At 48.8% G+C, this 19,560-nt stretch overlaps 1 protein-coding gene across 1 annotated transcript in view; it reads right to left on the bottom strand.

Annotated features, from left to right (window-relative positions):
* The window catches only part of PINX1 (PIN2 (TERF1) interacting telomerase inhibitor 1), a 103,852-nt gene that overhangs the window by 58,286 nt on the left and 26,006 nt on the right, over positions 1–19,560 (bottom strand). The window contains exon 6 of the mRNA XM_066594921.1: positions 9,572–9,651. Coding sequence (XP_066451018.1) covers positions 9,572–9,651 — 80 coding nt within the window. The remainder of the gene's footprint in view (positions 1–9,571; positions 9,652–19,560) is intronic.

Below are 19,560 nucleotides of genomic sequence, written 5' to 3' on the forward strand. Positions count from 1 at the left end.
GACGAGACTCCAGGGGACAAAAAAAAAGCCCAAAACTTGTATCACTGCGCAGCGGAAAACATCTCCTGGTCAGATGGACCCAGATTTCTGTTGCCCCGTGCCGTTGGGAGGTCAGAATTTGGCACAAGCAGCATGAATCACTGACCCCCTCCTGTCAGCTGGTTAGAAGATGTCAGCTCCTCCATCTAATCTGCAGCAACTACAAGATGCTTCCTGTCCGCAGGGGCCGATATTCCTGCAGAACAGTTTTCCACAAGCAGAATCTACGCCACGACGGTACCACGACATGGGGGGGGGGGGGTTGTCTCTAATAAAGTGTCCATTCACTGTAGATGCATAGGATATTGGATAGACCGCTCTACCTCTCCACCTAGAATGACCCCAGGATGCGGCCCCCTGACGACTATGGTCACACAGCTTCCTGAAGTATTACACCCCAGTCATCTCCATCAGTTTTACTGTCTCGTCAACATAATTATACGGCCGGTTGCTGTAATATTTCACATCCACCTACGTATATATTCCTCGCTCTTGATGGGGAAGCAGCCCGTAGCGCTCTCCATAAATGTCTGCAGCCAGAGGATAATAGGCACATTATATATTTCAACACTTTCTGTGTCTACAATGCGTGCAGTGATTTAGGGGCCGACAAGCCCCGGCACGCTTCCCCAGCTCCCGTGTAGACACATTGGATGTCCAAGAATGGAGTATCCCGAGAAGCACGGTAGCAGTCCTACATGTCTGTTCAGGTCAGCCCAGCGAAGTGCACAGCCTAAATTAGCGGGATTACATTTATGAGGCAGTAAGTGGTGCTCTGCGCAGCGGGAACCTTTACAAGTTTATTTATGCCTCTCCGGGGACTCGCACAACGGAAGCGGAGCGCATCTATAAAACACACAGACGGCTTCCTGATAACCGAGGACGGTGGAAGGCAGCCAGCACCCTGCTGGGCCACCTCTGGGGGTCTGGGTCAATGACCAGACAACATTTGCCGATTTCAGTGGGATTGGCCGATAATATCATGTGTATGGGAGTGGTGTAAAGAGATCATTCCGACACGATTTTCAAAAACAATAATCGCGATTGGGACGGCCCGATCCGGACTCAAGGGGAGTCAAGATTTGGTTCATAGATTAGCCCTCCAGAAGGTCCCTAAAACAATGTGGTGGTGGCTGTACTTCAAATGAATATGGCTCAGTGGGCAACATGGTTGCCGTGCAGTGCTGGGGTACTACGCTCAAATCCCACCAAGGATAACCTCTGCATGGACTTTTAAAAACTCTATCCATATGTGGCCCTTGGACAGATTTGACCCTCCATTACTGCAAGACAGCCCTAACAACTGAGCCACCACACCCGTCTGTTCTGCTGCAGAGAAGAAGAAAAGCAAGGAAAGGAAACACGGAGAGAACATTAAAACACTATGCAGATGTTGTCCTTGGACAGATTCGAACCCAGAACTCCAGTACTGCAAGGCAGCAGTGCTAACAACTGAGGCAACAAACTTGTTCTTCCTCCACAATTCTCCATAGTAGGAGATGAACAAGAAGAATACAGATAAAGACAAGATACAAACTCCATGCAGATGTTGTCCATAGTCAGCCCTGAAACTAGAACCCCAAAACTACAACTTCCTCCTTCTCCTATCTCTTCGCCTTTTCCTCAGGAGGAGGAAGAGAAAGAGGAAGAAAGAGAAGAAGGAAAAACAAGCAAGGTGGCTCAGTGTTGCCTTGCAGTACTTGGACCCTAGGATCAAATCTGAGCGAGGACAACATCTGCATAATGTTTCAATGTTTGTTTTTTTGCGCTTCTTCTTGTTTTTCTTCCTCTCTGGAGCAGATAGGATAGGTGTGGTGGCTCAGTTGTTAGTGCTGCTGCCTTGCAGATCTGGAGTTCTGGGTTCAAATCTGTCCAAGAGCAACAAATGGATTAGATTTTTCCAAAGTCCATGCAGATGTTGTCCTTGATGAGAAGTGAACCTAGGAAACCAGCACTGCAAGCCAACAGTGCTGATCAGGGAGCTATATTCATTGAAGAAAACAATACAGGATGTAACTCAGGAGCAGTACAGGATAAGTAATGTATATACACAGAGACTTCACCAGCAGAATAGTGAGTGCAGCTCTGGAGTATAATACAGGATGTAACTCAGGATCAGTACAGGATAAGTAATGTATGTACACAGTGACTCCACCAGCAGAATAGTGAGTGCAGCTCTGGAGTATAATACAGGATGTAACTCAGGATCAGTACAGGATAAGTAATGTATGTACACAGTGACTCCACCAGCAGAATAGTGAGTGCAGCTCTGGAGTATAATATAGGATGTAACTCAGGATCAGTACAGGATAAGTAATGCATGTACTCAGTGACTCCACCAGCAGAATAGTGAGTACAGCTCTGGAGTATAATACAGGATGTAACTCAGGAGCAGTACAGGATAAGTAATGTATGTACACAGTGACTGCACCAGCAGAATAGTGAGTGCAGCTCTGGAGTATAATACAGGATGTAACTCAGGATCAGTACAGGATAAGTAATATGTACACAGTGACTCCACCAGCAGAATAGTGAGTGCAGCTCTGGAGTATAATACAGGATGTAACTCAGGATCAGTACAGGATAAGTAATGTATGTACACAGTGACTCCACCAGCAGAATAGTGAGTGCAGCTCTGGAGTATAATACAGGACGATAATGTTAAATTCTATATGTAAACTACAATAGGGTGCTCAGAGTTGGACATACGCTTCCAACAAAAAAAAAGTTCAGTTTCACAAATGTTGCATCTAAGTAGTTAAAGTAAGCCATGGAGCGCCAATGTTATCCGTGGCTCCTCTCTGATAGTAAGGAGTTAAACTGGTGTGAGAAGGGAGGGCTCACCGCAATACAGATCGCATTGGAATCGATCTCAAATATTGAGCAGAAATTGCACATTTTCCCACAAATAAGTGGCAGTGTCCAATTTAAGGTCCGGCTCCGCTGCACTGTCTATTGTTTGCAAATGAGAGGTGGGAGTGAAGGTTGTGGAGGCCAGAGAGCCGCCATGAATCATCAGATTATAGAGGGCGCATCAAGAAATTAATTAGCCAGAACCAAGTGAGCCGGACAGAGAACATCATCAGTTACATCTCTGCACCCGCCTGGGGCACAGTTCTATGTCTGACAGACCCCATGTGCCATGTGAGTCCCCGCACACAGATCTGGTGGGGTTCTGTCTGGTCCAAACTTGGAAACACATTTCTAGAAACGGTTTGGAAACTGATGAGCTGTTTGTAAACACCGGAAACCAGTTTTTTTTTGCAAACTGTGTTGGTCCCAGACCGGCCAGAACGGTTTGCGTGCGGCCTCCTGCGGCAAATTTAAAACCCGGCTGTCAAACATACCGTGGACCGCTGTAGGATTAGATTAAGGGGTGTAGTTTTTAAAATGGGGTCGCTTGTGGGGTATCCATCATTCTGACACCCATGAGCCTTTGCAATCTTGGCTTGGTGCAGAAAAACAAAGTGTTCCTCAAAACGTTAATCAAATGTTAAATTTGTACGTCTTCTAAATGGTAAAAAAAAAAAAAAAAAAAAAGAAATTCAAAATTTTTTCAAATGTGCATCCAGAATAAAGTAAACAGATAGATATATATCCTATCAAAAATCTGTACAGCATGTTTGCACATATTTGAGATATTGCAGTTGAAAGTGGGAAAAAAAACCTCAAAATTTTCAAAATTTTGGCGCTTTTAGTAAATATACACAAATTCTATCGGTCTATTTTTACCACCTAAATGAAGTACAACATGTGGCGAAATAATGTCAGAATCACTTGGAAATGCAAAACCTTTACGGAGTTATTCTATCTTAAAGTGACATGTCAGATTTCCAAGATTTGGCTCTGGCACTAAGGCGCAAACTGGCTTGGTCACTAAGGGGTTAAATGCATTTTCCGGCATCTGCATACTAAAACTGGCTAGGTAAATATATACCAATTAGATCACACGTCAAACACAAGGCCCACAGGCCAAATGAGGCCGTCTCATTTTATGTGGCTCATGCATCAGACCCAACAGGAATTCTACCCACCCCGCCTGCAGCAGCGGTCCAGCGGTGGCAGCACAGAGCTGCAAGCTGGGTGAGTGGAAAGCCAAGAGGTCAGTCCCTATATCACTGCCGGGGACCACTCCGGGGAGTCCCCATCACTGCCGGGGACCACTCCGGGGAGTCCCCATCACTGCCGGGGACCACTCCGGGGAGTCCCCATCACTGCCGGGGACCACTCCGGGGAGTCCCCATCACTGCCGGGGACCACTCCGGGGAGTCCCCATCACTGCCGGGGACCACTCCGGGGAGTCCCCATCACTGCCGGGGACCACTCCGGGGAGTCCCCATCACTGCCGGGGACCACTCCGGGGAGTCCCCATCACTGCCGGGGACCACTCCGGGGAGTCCCCATCACTGCCGGGGACCACTCCGGGGAGTCCCCATCACTGCCGGGGACCACTCCGGGGAGTCCCCATCACTGCCGGGGACCACTATAGGGAGTCCCCATCACTGCCGGGGACCACTATAGGGAGTCCCCATCACTGCCGGGGACCACTATAGGGAGTCCCCATCACTGCCGGGGACCACTATAGGGAGTCCCCATCACTGCCGGGGGGCACTATGGGAGTCCCTATTACTACCGGGGACCACTATAGGGAGTCCCTATTACTACCGGGGACTACTATGCGATAGGGGATAACTTACAGATTGGTGGTGGTGGTGGTGGTGGTGGTGGGGGGGTCTCACCGCTAAAACGGGAGACTGAATAGAGCGCTGGTCGTGCAAGCACATCAGTGCTCCATTCATTTTCAATGTGACTGCCGAGATACCCAAGTCCTATTGAAATGCATGGAGTGCTGACCGCCATGTTCGTCCGGCACTCCTTTTATACAGTCGTAACTGCAAGGGGGAAAGCGAACCTTGCCGTGACATGAGAACGGGACACACAAGTCTTGTTCTCAAGATTGGTGGAGGTCTCAGCGGTGAGACCCCCACCAATATTCAAGTGATCCCCCATACTATGAATACAGTAACACCCCTTTAAGAGACTTATTCTTCATTAACTGAACTGCTTACCAGGGTTTTGCAGGACTCTGATATGACTTCCTATACTTTGGGGTAGGCCATTGATATCTGACCACATAGGTCTGTGTGAATGGGACTCTTGGGCTGTACCAGGGATTGCCACAACTAAATGTATGGCGCTATGTTTGGGTAAACAATGAAGGGGACACAACGTCCCTTCATTCAGCTGTCATGCCCCACCTCTACAGCGCCACCTATTGGAAAGCAGCATTCTGACAAGCCGATATCAGACTTTTTAACAAGCCTTGTAACAATGACTGGGAATTGTGAGCCAAAGCTAGAATAGCCATACACAGACAGCTGTCCGGGGCGATTGCCCACCATCAAGTGAGTGACTAGTGAGAGGCCTATGGACATGGGTCAGGAATGGTTTCTCAGATGGCCTTCTCACACCTAGGTGTAGAAACTATACCCTTCCTGACCCAGGATGTTGACCAAGCACAGCTAGGGCCTTTCTATACATCCTGCAGAGATAAGGGGAGATGTACTCTATAGAATGCACAACCTCATTTATCACAAGTCACACAATGCCCCCCAGAGATGACCGCGCTCCCGAAGGAGGTACACAGCCCAGAGTCACATGAAGGGAGGCAGGATTAATAGCCCGGACGCACCTGGACGCAGCGCCCGCCAGGTGTGGGTAGAGTGTGGATATTACACACTGCCCTTGCCGTCACACACCGCGATGATCTTCCCGTCCGTCACATGACAGCACTTAACGCCAACATTTCCAGCGCAAGAAAAACAAATCTCGCCTGAAAACGGGTTCCCTCGCCCCTCCGCACCTCTCCGAGCACCTCAGGAGCTTATAGACAGGGAGGAGCTGATGAATAGGAACCTCCAATGGGTTTACAAGGGGGGCAAGACTGCAATCCCACCCAAGTAATAGCCTCGATGAAAAAGAAGGCACCAAATTTAACCCATTAACCCCTTAAGGACACAGCCCTTTTTTTTCCCCCTTCAGCACCTTCTTTTTCCTCCCCACTTTAAAAACAATCCTGCCTCTTACTCTTCCGTTGAGGTGGCTGTCTGCGGCTTGTTGTAGTCTTCGGTGGCACCATGTGATTACCGCATAGTTAGTGGGGTGAAATGGAAAAGAAACAATGCAATTTACCCATTTTTTGGAGGGTGCCTTGTTTCTATGGCGTACACCCTACAGCAGAGGATGACATCACGTTATTCTCTGGGTCGGTACGATCACCACAAGACCAAATGTAGAGAGGTTTACTTTTGCTGCACTTCCTTTAAAAATTAAACATCTTTGGGAAAAAAATGAAATAATTTCCTTCTTACCGCCATAAGGCCTCATGTCCACGGGGACAGATCCGCAGAGGGTCACCCGCACGCGTGATCCGCGCCCCGTAGGGATGCATTGGACACCCGCAGGTAATCAAATACCTACGGATGTCATTTTCCCTTGAGGCGTGGATTGCGTGTGTGGAGAAACACCCGCCTCATGCTCCATTTTGCACCCCAAAATGCATCCCCCCTTGTCCTGTGTTCCGAAACATACCCATTGTGGCCCTAATCTTCTGTCCGTATGCACAACGGGGCCCAAACTGAAAGGAGCAGGCGGTGGCTTTCAGAACAGACATTTTACTTGAAGGTGATTTAGGCCCCATTGCCCACTGGTAGAGCCCTTGAGCGACCAAAACGAGGGAGAACTCCCACAAATGACCCCATTGTGAAAACTAGACCCCTTAACGCATTCATCTGGGAGTGTACTGTGTATTTAGATCCCACTGTTTTTGAATGAATCTAAGCAAAGCGGTCTGAATAACACCGGACTCACACGGCTAGATGTGGAATCCGCTTGCTGAGGCCCGGCGGATCCCAGCTGTGAGCCCAGCCGTGGCGCTGCGTACGGCCGCGTAATGTACTGCATATAACTGCATACTCACACAGGCGGTCATGCGCAGTACACGGTTTTTTGTTTTATATAACCTTTGGTAGCCAGGAGCACGGAGATTTTAAATTTCCCAGGCTTCCCAGCTCCTGCACATGTGTCCGGCATTTTGATGACAAGCGCATGCGCAGAATCTGGGTGAGGGAGATTAAACTTCAACTTTTTTTTTGAACTTTTACATAATCGCTGTTATCCAATGGATAACAGCGATCACGTGACCAGTAACCCCATACCGCGGCTTCCTGTGACATCTCCAGGCCCTTGGCTACAGTAGCAGGAAGATTTGACATTTCCTGGCAATCCTCGACTTTTTTGTATGCGTCTGCCATTATGTTGCCGGGGACATGTGCCAAAGCTGGGAAAGGTCCACAGATAAACATCCTATCGGGGGACAAATTTGGGGACCTTAGGTATGTAATTTCAGCTCCCATCATGGATACGATCCGTGAGGGGAGATAAAACCTTAATCTTCTGAATATGCGCAGAAGACCGGTGTCAGGTCCTGGGAGGACCAGATCGCCGCAGGACATGGAAGGACAGGGGTGAGTACTCTCCGCTGCCCCCTCAGGGTTCTGATCCACAAGGGCAGCTGAATCTTTAATACTATGGATTTTGCAATGGATTTTCTGCTATGTGAATGTATCCTCAGGCCTTCACAGTTTAGACATAAATAAAATCAATTCCTTTTATTAGATAACTACAGATAACCCTCTAGATTACCAGAGGTATGTTAGTCTTAGGCCGCCTGCAGACGAGCGGGTCGGATCCGGCAGCGAGAATTCTCGCCGCGGGACCCGACCCGAGAGCCTGCAGGGACGAGCTCGTACTCACCCGCGCCTGGCGGCCCCGGTTCTTTCATGTGCCGGCTGCCGCGCAGCCTGCGCATGCGCAGACCGGAGCCGGCGGCTGGGTGAGTGCGAGCCCCGCACAAAAATAGGACATGCCGCAGTTTGTTTGCCGCGCGACATTTCGCGTGGCCAAACCGCGGCCGTCTGCATAGGAATGCGTATTGTAATGCACTCCTATGCAAACTTTCAGTTGCGGAAATCCCGCGGGAAATACCGCCGCGGGATTTCCGCCCGTGTGCAGGCGGCCTAAATCAAAGACAAGCGACTAGAGCCACTTAATTGGTTTTATCGTGTCCTTCCTTTATGCATAGAGGGCACCATATGATATATATTTATAAAGTGAGCCGATGCAGTGGCTGTCGCTATGTCAAAGAACTCGGGTCAAGGTGAAATCACATTTGTTTCTTGCGCATCACTTCCCATATTTTTATTGTACAGGGAAGGTTTGTGAATACGGAGAGTATGAGCCCTTTATCTTGGCAAAGAGTAATTTTTATTCCAAGTAGAGTTCAAATATGTTGGGGCTCATAACCTCTTTTTGACACTACATTATTCGACAGTTTCATTGGTATTGAGAGAAACCCAATTCGTTTCCAATGACTGTTGATTGACTGTATGGACACACATTAATTTGTATTTAAAGGGGTTGTCCCGCGCCGAAACGGGTTTTTTTCTTTTCAATAGCCCCCCCCGTTCGGCGCGAGACAAACCCGATGCAGGGGTTTAAAGAAAAAAAACGGATAGTACTTACCCGAATCCCCGCGCTCCGGTGACTTCTTACTTACCTGGTGAAGATGGCCGCCGGGATCTTCACCCTTGGTGGACCGCAGGTCTTCTGTGCGGTCCATTGCCGATTCCAGCCTCCTGATTGGTTGGAATCGGCACACGTGACGGGGCGGAGCTACGAGGAGCAGCTCTCCGGCACGAGCGTCCCCATTCAGTAGGGAGAACACCGGACTGCGCAAGCTGAAAATTAGACGGCACCATGGAGACGAGGACGCCAGCAGCGGAGCAGGTAAGTGAATAACTTCTGTATGGCTCATAATTAATGCACGATGTACATTACAAAGTGCATTAATATGGCCATACAGAAGTGTATAACCCCAACTTTGTTTCGCGTGACAGCCCCTTTAATATTCTTTTTGTAATCTCAGTTATAGCATCCGTAGGCTCAGATTGTAGTACTTTTTAATCTCGACGCGTTTCTCCGCTAGTTTAAGCGGGTCATCAGGAGATTAGTTGAGTATTATTGTAGCTGTAGTTGATACCCTTTTCCAGAGTTTTATTTGCTCGATTTAAACTGATGCGTTACTCTGTCAGAAGTGATGGAGGCAGTCGTAGTGATTCTATTTCCTATATAGGACTTTATTACTATCAGGAGAGAACGACCTTTAGATTTTAGGTGGTCTCTCTGTGTAAGGCAGATCTATAGTCTATATATTTTTCAGAGAATGTAGTCTATGATAAACATACAAACTCTCTCTAAGGTATAGATCTACTATTTTTTAGGAGATAGCAGTCTGTGAATGTATCCTCAGGGGATTACCTTCAGCTTTGCAGGATAGCAGGCGGAGCTGGATGGACGTCTGGCCTTTCTCAGTCATATAGACCAGACTACACGGACGTGAATCGCTCAGGCAGTAACAAACATACAGAAGATGGGACATCAGGGCTTAGAACTTTAAGAAAAGTTACATTACCTGATGGGACTTTTTAACTTTTTCTCGTTTTCCAAAAATGCAGGCGAGGTCGCTGTCACTGCGGGAAGAAAGGTCTTTTCCTAGAGAGAGTTAAAAAAAATCATAAGTTCACCGTATTTACTTATACTGTAAGTACAGCAGACACTGAGAAATTCTGTAAGAAATGCGCCGTCCCTGGAGCCGGATCTTATCTGTAGCCGTCCACACTAGTCCGTTCCTACAGACATCATGAGCTACAAGCCCACCAGCGGGACCAACGGCTGAGGTCTACGGCACTACCCATAGGGTCTGCTAACAGAGTCCCAATAGGGTGGACACCATAGTTACCCTGGCAGTAGGAGGAAGAGTCCAGACCCAAATGATAGATGGTGAGTGAACACTCAATTAATTCAAGTCAAGTCTAATGGTCCAGATGAATTACATCCTAGAATACTAAAGGAAGCATCAGAGGTAATTGCTGAACAACTCACCATAATCTTTGAAAATTCCGGGAGAACAGGACAAGCCCCAGAAGATTGGAAAAAGGGCAAATATTGTCCTTATCTTCAAAAAAGGGGAAAAAGGTGGACCCAGAAAACTACAGGCCTGTGAGCCTGACTTCTATACCAGGAAAGATCTATGAACAAATTATTAAACAGCATGTATGCCAGTACTTGGATGAAAATGGAGTAATTAACCAGAGCCAGCATGGGTTTGTAACAAACAAGTCATGCCAAACTAATCTAATTTCATTCTATGACAGTATCACTGACTGGGTTGATCAGGGAAATGCAGTGGATATAGTTTATCTTGTCTTTAGTAAAGCATTTGACAAAGTATCTCATAGCATACTTATTGAAGAACTGACCAAATATGGGATTGACAAGGCAACTGTTAGGTGGATTCACAACTGGCTGAGTGATCGTACTCAAAGAGTGGTCATAAATGGCTGAACATCCAAGTGGAAGAATGTATCAAGTGGGGAACGACAAGGCTCTGTCCTAGGCCCAGTGTTGTTCAACATTTTTATAAATGATCTAGAGGAGGGAATTGATGGGAAACAAAGCTAGGAGGGATAGCTAACACTAGGGAAGAGAGTATTCAAAAAGATCTAGAAAAGCTTGAACAGTGGGCGGCGAGTAACCGAATGGTATTTAACAAGGAGAAATGCAAAGTCCTACATCTGGGCAAGAAAAATGAAAAAAGCACATACAGAATGGGAGGAATTGGGCTAAGCACCAGCACATGTGAGAAAGACTTGGGTATACTAATAGATCATAGACTGAACATGAGTCAACAATGTGATGCAGCAGCCAAAAAGGTAAACACAATTCTGGGATGTATTAAGGAGAAGCATAGAGTCTAGATCACGTGAGGTAATTATCCCCCTCTACTCTTCCTTAGTCAGACCTTATCTGGAATACTGTGTCCAGTTCTGGGCACCCCACTTTAAAAAAGACATGACAAACTGGAGCAAGTTCAGAGAAGAGTTACCAAGATGGTGAGCGGTCTACAAATCATGTCCTATGAGGAACGGTTAAAGGATCTGCGAATGTTTAGCTTGCAGAAGAGAAGGCTGAGAGGAGACTTAATAGCTGTCTACAAATATCTGAAGGGCTGTCACACTGCAGAGGGATCAGCCCTATTCTCATCTGCACAAGGAAAGACTAGAAGCAATGGGATGAAACTGAAAGGGAGGAGACACAGATTAGATATAGACAGCGAGGGTGATCAATGAGTGGAACAGGTTACCACGGGAGGTGGCGAGTTCTCCTTCAATGATGATTTAGGTCGGCTGTCCATGGGCGTTACGAAGTCCCACGGCAGATCTCCGTCGCGGGAGCCGCCGCCCGGGAGCAGGAACCGCTGCTGAATCTCTGCCGGTCAGCCCTATCTAATAGATAGGCTGGCTGTGGAGAATCGGGGCAATTCGCAGCATGCCCATCTGCAATTAACATATGAGAAATGCAAATATTGAACGCAGGGTTGCCGGCCGGGCTCACATGCCCGCACCGGATTCTTGATCTCCAGCATGCAGAATCCGCCCGTGTGATCTCAGCTAAGGCTGCTCTCCCACGTGTTCAGAAAACACAGAGTGAAACCACAGCATTTTACCGCAATGTCGCACAGCATTTCGAAATCACGTTACAGTATTTTATAGCGCACCCCATCACCACGATGGGGGGCATTAAAAAGTGCTAAAACACGGCGTTAGAAACGCTGCATTTGAGCGCTGGTCTACGAGGCATTGAAGTCAATGGTGGCGTTGTACCACGGTTAGTGCAGCGTACGGGATGTCTCGCTAATCGCGGTAAAAAGCAGCCTAAAAACACAACTCGTCCTGTAAAACAAGCCCTTGTACAGTTAATGACTTCTGCTTAGTTGCATTGTCTTGGCAGTCTGTTGAGGTCTGGACTTCACCGCCTGCCAGGCTCAAGCTGCTACTATGTCTCTGCTAGGTCTTTACTCCATGCTTTGCACTGCAGCTCATGCCTACTACAGCCTCAGCAGGAAGCCCGTGCCACTGTCCATAGCATAACAATCAGATGACACCTGTAACCCAATCTCTCTAAGGAAGGCACTAAACCCTTACATGTAAATGTCACAAAGAGGGCTCAACGGGGACCAAGATGCCAGTGGAGCCCCCCCACACACACGGCATCCGTTATCCGAGTCGAGGGTGCATGTGATGGGGAGGTCGGGTCTCGCTCCGTCGATCGGATGGGTAGCTTTAGAAGTATTTTTGACTCTACAGGTTCTTCTTGACCAGCAGTGTGGAGGACCCTTAAATGAAGGGTTGGCCATACATGAGATAATGGTCATTTTAAGCGACCATCACTTGAAAAAGTAGCGTGAACGATACCCAACAATGGATGATGGCGGACCACCAAAGAACGGATCCGTCCTCTGGGAAAACTTAGATCGACCGCAGTTGGAACTGACACTGCTTGGGACGACCAGCGATCGTTTGCCATACTGCATAGAAGTAGTAATACTCACACGCCCCTGCTTCTCCATTGCTCCTGGTGACTGGTCCTCACTTCCAGGTGACACAGGGTCACGTGATCGCTGAAGCAGACCCGGTGATTGGCTGTGGCAGTCACATGACTGTGACCGTGAAGTGAACACCAGCGGTGACCTGGCTACTGGAGGAACGGGAGTGGGGGCAGCACAGTGTTACTTCTTTTAGGCTATTATGGCACTCTGGACCCCTTTACGGCAGCTAGTGGGGGATCCAACAATTCATCACTCAGCCACGTTGTAGACGATCATTGGCTGGCATCTGTGACCGGACTAAAGGGGGTGTACCAAGATCAGAACAGGATAGTGGATAACCTGCTGATCTGTGGGGGTCTCACCACTGGGATCCCCGCCAATACTGAGGATGGGACTCCAGTCACCCGCTCTGCCTGTCACTTATGCCGCTTCTCCCCCCCTCCCCCACAGTGACGTCAGAATAAATGGAGCACTGGCCATGCATGTGTGGCTGGCGCGCCATTCATTTCGATGGGGTTGATGGAAATACCCGAGCGAGTGCCACTTTGCTGTCTCTGCAGCCCCATTGAAAGTGAATGGAGTGCTAGTGCACTTGTGCGACCAGAATGCCATTCAGTCGCCTCCCCACTCCAGGGGGGTGCAGTAACCCCCAGCGAGGAGGGCAGAGGACACGGGACCCCCGTTTCTCCAGATAAGCGGGTGTCTCAGCGATGAGACGCCCACCGATCTGCATGTTATCGCCCATATTACTTATTTTTAAAGCTCATCAAGTTACTAAAAAACTACTACTAATCTGTACTGATCAATTCCTCAAAACTCCCTCCTGGGATGGATGAGGGGGCGCGCCCCCTCCTGGGATGGATGAGGGGGCGCGCCCCCTCCTGGGATGGATGATGGGGCGCCTCCCCCTCCTGGGATGGATGATGGGGCGCCTCCCCCTCCTGGGATGGATGATGGGGCGCCTCCCCCTCCTGGGATGGATGATGGGGCGCCTCCCCCTCCTGGGATGGATGATGGGGCGCCTCCCCCTCCTGGGATGGATGATGGGGCGCCTCCCCCTCCTGGGATGGATGATGGGGCGCCTCCCCCTCCTGGGATGGATGATGGGGCGCCTCCCCCTCCTGGGATGGATGATGGGGCGCCTCCCCCTCCTGGGATGGATGATGGGGCGCCTCCCCCTCCTGGGATGGATGATGGGGCGCCTCCCCTCCTGGGATGGATGATGGGGCGCCTCCCCTCCTGGGATGGATGATGGGGCGCCTCCCCTCCTGGGATGGATGATGGGGCGCCTCCCCTCCTGGGATGGATGATGGGGCGCCTCCCCTCCTGGGATGGATGATGGGGCGCCTCCCCTCCTGGGATGGATGATGGGGCGCCTCCCCTCCTGGGATGGATGATGGGGCGCCTCCCCTCCTGGGATGGATGATGGGGCACCTCCCCTCCTGGGATGGATGATGGGGCGCCTCCCCTCCTGGGATGGATGATGGGGCGCCTCCCCCTCCTGGGATGGATGATGGGGCGCCTCCCCTCCTGGGATGGATGATGGGGCGCCTCCCCTCCTGGGATGGATGATGGGGCGCCTCCCCTCCGCATGGACTACTGCTCTATACTGCTTTACGTTAAGGGATTACAAACCTGTTATGCAATAAGGAAGTCAATTAAGGGAAAATCATAGCAAGAAGATGAGGTCACGGCTCTCCAAATGGGCGAGACCGGCAGAAATCCTATCATTCGCAAACTGTGGGAGGTAGAAGCACTGAGCAATAGAGTGTCAGCTCTGCGGGGCAGCAGCCAGATTCTCTAGAGTCTCCATTTTCAGAATAGAACGTGAAGTCAAAACCAGAAAAGTCGTGCGTATTACACAGCGGCTGATCATGAATGCAGCGGCACAAGACGACAGAACTTCTAGCTGCCGCCTCAAGTGTCAGAGCGCTACCACCAGCGGGCGCTTACAGTTTAGAAACGGAGGGGCGACAATATTTCGATCAGTTTTAAGCTACATTTTGAAGAAAAACAAAACATAAAATTGGGCTTATTGAACTCCAGGGCAGAAAACCCCCCGACATTGGAGCTTAGTCGTACGAACCGGCCAATAACGAAGGGGCTACACGGCGCTCTGATGGGCATTGGGGTGGGTGGGGATGTTGAATTTCAACACCTAATCCTTTTCTTCCCTGGGAGATATGCCGCTATGAGGGGTGACTGTGGCTTACCTCCCTAAATACAGGAACCCGTGGTCTAGACAGCATTCACGTGTGTGGGGGATCTCGGGGAACCAGTTGCTGGCCGAATGATGACTGTTGTTGAAGTGTTGGGCATCTGTAGAGTGGGTGCGTTTACACCGATGCGGCGAGATGGTAAAGTCGTGGCATGTTGTGTTTTGGTGAGAGCGTCGCATGAGAACAGAACATGCAGATCTACGGTCTGCCGCACACCGCAGAGCTCACGGACAGAGTGTCTGTGCAATGCGCACTCAAGAATGACGGACGCGACTCTCTCGTGTAAGTGCACTCAAGGTGATATCCAGTTGTAAACTACTGACGACCTATTCTAAGGATAGATCATCCATAGTAGAACACTGACCCGTCAACAGGGATTCCACTTGTATTCTGACCTAATTTCTACAGGAAGCAGACAGCTCCGTTCCAACTGCAGTGGCCAGGCTTGGTATTGTAGGCTACTTTCCGATTCAAATAAATGAGAACTTAGCCTGTAATACCAAGCTCGGCCACTGCAGTGAGAACAGAGCTGTTAGCTTCCTGCAGAAATAAGATAAGTGCACTGGTCTGGCAAACAGCTGATTGGCAGGAGGTCACAGACGGACATCAGCTGATCCATTATTGATGACGTGTCCGGAGGTCAAACTATGATGAGAGAAAGTTCAGAAGGTCCAAGAACACTTCATGCCATACGCTGTGCACCAAGACATGGAGAAATCCATGGTGCCTAGTGACTGGTGAGGTTATCCGGGCCAAGGAGGAACACTGAGGGGCGTGTGTGACCCAGACGAACACAAGTATTTCATTATGTCATTACAGCAGCAGCTTGCCTCAACCTCCTGCTAATCCGAGGAGGAGATCCACCCGCTATAACACCTTTCATCAACATGAAGCAATGCGACGAGCACCAGGAAATAGTCTCATGTGGAGGCCCATGAGATTCATGCAGAACGACGCGTGGGAAATGGCAGGAAAGTGTGGGGTGAGTAATGAAGAGTGTCCATTTACTCAGTGCCAGTTAGGTCATCAGTTCAAGACTGAAGTAACAAGAGGCAGACTGGTTGTCTGGCACACCGACAACCTCACAAGTAAAAGGGTGGTAGTCAGGGGGTAATGGTAGCAACTACATCGTCAGAGAGGACCTCAAAGCCAGAGGATGGAGAAAAGCAAGCGGACAGCTTTCTGGTAGTACAATAACAAGGGGGCTTTATTTCAGGAACAGCGCCACCTATGTCTAAGGGTTGTGTCTGGTATTGCAGCTCCGTTGAAGTGAATGAGGCTAAGGTGCAATACCGCATACAACCTGTGGACAGAAATGTCACTGTTTTGGAAAGAAAGCAGCCAAGTTTTCTAATACTTGACAATCCCTTTATCTGGAAATTAGTAGCCAAATTAAAGAAACTATAAAAGTGGCGAATATCACGCAGCGGGTTAGGGCCCACCGTGCCAATGACCGATTCGAGGACAGCAGCTAGGTAAGGTGACCCCTGGTTTTCATCCTTAAACGCCTCCATGTGGGAACTGGCTTTAGCCATAGAGGGGTACCCAGACCATTACTTCAAGAGTAGTCACTGTGCAATGGCAACTGACACACACAGGTAATAGGCATTAGTCCGGGAGGAAAAAGTAGAGATGTAGTCAATTCCATGGCCGAGGTCAGCACCGGCGCAAGTTCTTGCATACACAGAGACCGGTAGAAAACCAGGACAGGCGGCAATCAGATAAATCTTGGTCAAGGCCAAGACAGGAGTAGACAGGAAAGCTGGGTATACAACAACAGGTCAAAGCAGGTGAGCTGGTGAGGACTTGACCAGCCGGTTCGCTTGGGCAAACGTGAGGTTCTCGTTAGGTGTTAAACGGAGGATAAGTATGTCTTCTGTGCCGGTGTCTGGGGAGACTACAGCCTGAAAGCAACATCAAAGCCTGTTTGCTGAGGAGGACTGCGGTAGACTTTCACCTTTTCTCCTACACCTTCTAAGTAAATATTATCTCATGACTCTAGAGACTAAACACCAACTGTAAGACTCGTCTCCTCCGCACTGAACGAGGTGCTTTACATACGGCCAATGATAAAACATGGAACCACAAACTGTTCCAAAAGTGTCCGTTGGAGAAAATTCAAACTTCAAGTTATCGTGCCGAAGACGCTCCAAAGGGCTGCAACTCCTTGTATCTCTTCCCTTATAGGCTCCCCTCTAAAGTTGGGCTCTTGCCACCAGGTACAGGGGCAGGATATGAGGCACAGGCGAGCACAGACAGTAATTACAAGTGGTATACAGTTTTTAGGGAACAAGCGGGGTGGGGTGGGGTAATAAGGAGGTACGGGGGGCAGAGGATGTGTACGATAGGCAGAGTGGAAGGTGTGGGGAGCCATAGGGCATATTATGGGGGATTGGAGCAGGAGAGTTGGTCTGCCTCCCTAAAGAGGTGCATTTTTAAGGTGCGTCTGAGATTGTCCGGATGTTCTGGGGTAGTGCGTTCTAGAGGACCGGTGCAGCTCTGGTGGAGTCTTGGAGGAGAGCATGTGCAGTTTGTGTTAGAGGGGCGTTTAGTCTGAGTGTGTTAGCAGAGCGGAAGGTTGGGACATTATATAGGACAGGAGGGAAGCGATGTACAGTGGCGTGGCGCCATGACGAGCTTTGTGGGTGAGGGTGATGAGTTCTGTAGTAGATGGGCATCCAGTGCAGTAACTGGCATAGTGCGCAGGCATCCAAGAAATGCCTGGATAGGTAGATTCACACTCACAGTGCGAAAATGGGCATGTTTATGGTGGAGTTGAGGGAAACAGCCAAAGGACTCTTCAATTCTTGGATCCGTCTGAGACAGATCCTGAAGACTATCAGACTTTCTTCCGAAGTGAGTCATTCACTATAGCCTACCGGATGAAAACACTAAAAAAAAAATAAAAATTAAAGTTACCTCATTTTCATAATGAAGCATTGAGCGTGCAAGAGTATATTGGTGACAGCTCTCACATGATTTGGTTGTAGAAGGCCAACAACGGAGATGTGGTTCGCAAATATCAATCCCGATAGACACCGCTGCGGAACCAAAACATGTTCGCTAAATAACAGGTATGTCACCAGTCCACGGTGCTTGTGTCATCCACAGTGACAGCATCTACGTGGGCCATGACTGGCCATTGTGGCCAAGTGATGGGTCGTTTGTATGGAACCCTCTTTGGGAGCCATTAGCAATGGAGCATGCATACGTCAACTCAACAGCAGTGGAGGGAAACTTTTAGGTAGCAAATAACCTTCGATACCATAAATCAGAAGTTCCAGAAAGATTTTGCAACGTTTTGGAAAATAAGAGGATTAAGCGATCAAGGAATGAGTAGGGAAGAAGTCTGTAACCAGGAGTCCTCTCACCACCATGGACATCTCAATGCATACAAATCTGGTTGCTGCAATATTCTAGATACATGGGCAGCCGGAGGAGGATCTCAATTCTGTACATGGACTGTAAAACTGTAGCAGGTTACCGATGAGGTCATCTGGGGCAGTGATGTCATGCAGATTCCAGTTCACCTACATCAGACCATATCAGAAAAGTGCATACACCTTTCCTCAGAAAGCCGATATCAAAAAGCAGCCAGGGCGGAGGCGAAGGAAGTGAGTCAGGTCAACAGTTGGCAGGAATCCCGAAGCCTTCCATAAACTCTCATGCTCAAATGCGCTTCCGTTACCAATTTATTTTATATTCCTCTGCAGAATGTTAGCTCAATTGTTTAATTACAGAATGAGAAATCCAACAACATCTTAATTAAACCTGCAATTATTCACTCCCCCGTGTCAGCACATCAAGGAATGGAGCCCTACGCACAGCGTTATGGGTATCCTGTTCGTTAGTTGCGTGCTGCCAGATTCTTTATTTGGTTTTATGTTAATTTTGCTACTTACACATTTAAGACACTTCCTGAACCAGCCCTCGGGGGAGCACTTTTTTGGGATCTACTGTAAGGTCTCACACACAAGTACACTCGAGATCTGTAGGATGGGATCTACGGGCTGATGCTCTACTTCTACGGGAAGGTACATCGTGAGCACGCAAAAGGTTTTTTGTGTGTAATCTGCCAGGAAAAACTATAATACACATAGTCCCCCTCCCCCCCCCAAAATAAAACTACGCTCATGCTCACACAAATACGCATACGCTCATGATGAATCTGGCCTTAGTGACACGTGAACCGGGAAAAAACCAGCTCCAACATTCCGTACAGCTAGCATACATCCCTCTATATTATCTCCCAACTCGCCAGGCCTATAGAGCCCTCTAGAAGAAAACCATCCAATGCCATGGCATCTCCAAATGGGGAGAGATCAAAGTCAAGTAACCTTGTCAGAGATTAAAAGGGACCCTTCAAAACCTGAAGCACCATCAGTCGTTTATTGTCAAGCGCTCCTACGATCCCTTTAATTAATGAGATAGCTTCCCCAGCGCCGATGATGCTAAGCCTGTGGAAGTTATCCATGGAGCCCGTTATTTTTCCAAACTTGGCCATATTACCCTGTTTTTGATAGAGCCCCGTTTCCATTAAGATCACAGAAGTTCAAGGTCTGTTTCAGCTCCTCCAGATTTGGCACGATTGGTGGTGTCCAGCATCTCGCTATGGATTTCCCGCCTTGAAATATTTTTGAAATCGCTCACTTTTGCATTGCATTGTGAGATCAGCCACAGACCGCCAAACTCCTGCTAAGGAAACACTAGAGACCTGGATTCCATGAACATCTTTATTAAGGCCATATACATCTTGCCAGAAAGACTATAGTGAAGCACAGGCTTAAAAAGGCC

Source organism: Eleutherodactylus coqui, chromosome 1, assembly GCF_035609145.1.
Source record: "Eleutherodactylus coqui strain aEleCoq1 chromosome 1, aEleCoq1.hap1, whole genome shotgun sequence".
Taxonomy (NCBI): Eukaryota; Metazoa; Chordata; class Amphibia; order Anura; family Eleutherodactylidae; genus Eleutherodactylus; species Eleutherodactylus coqui.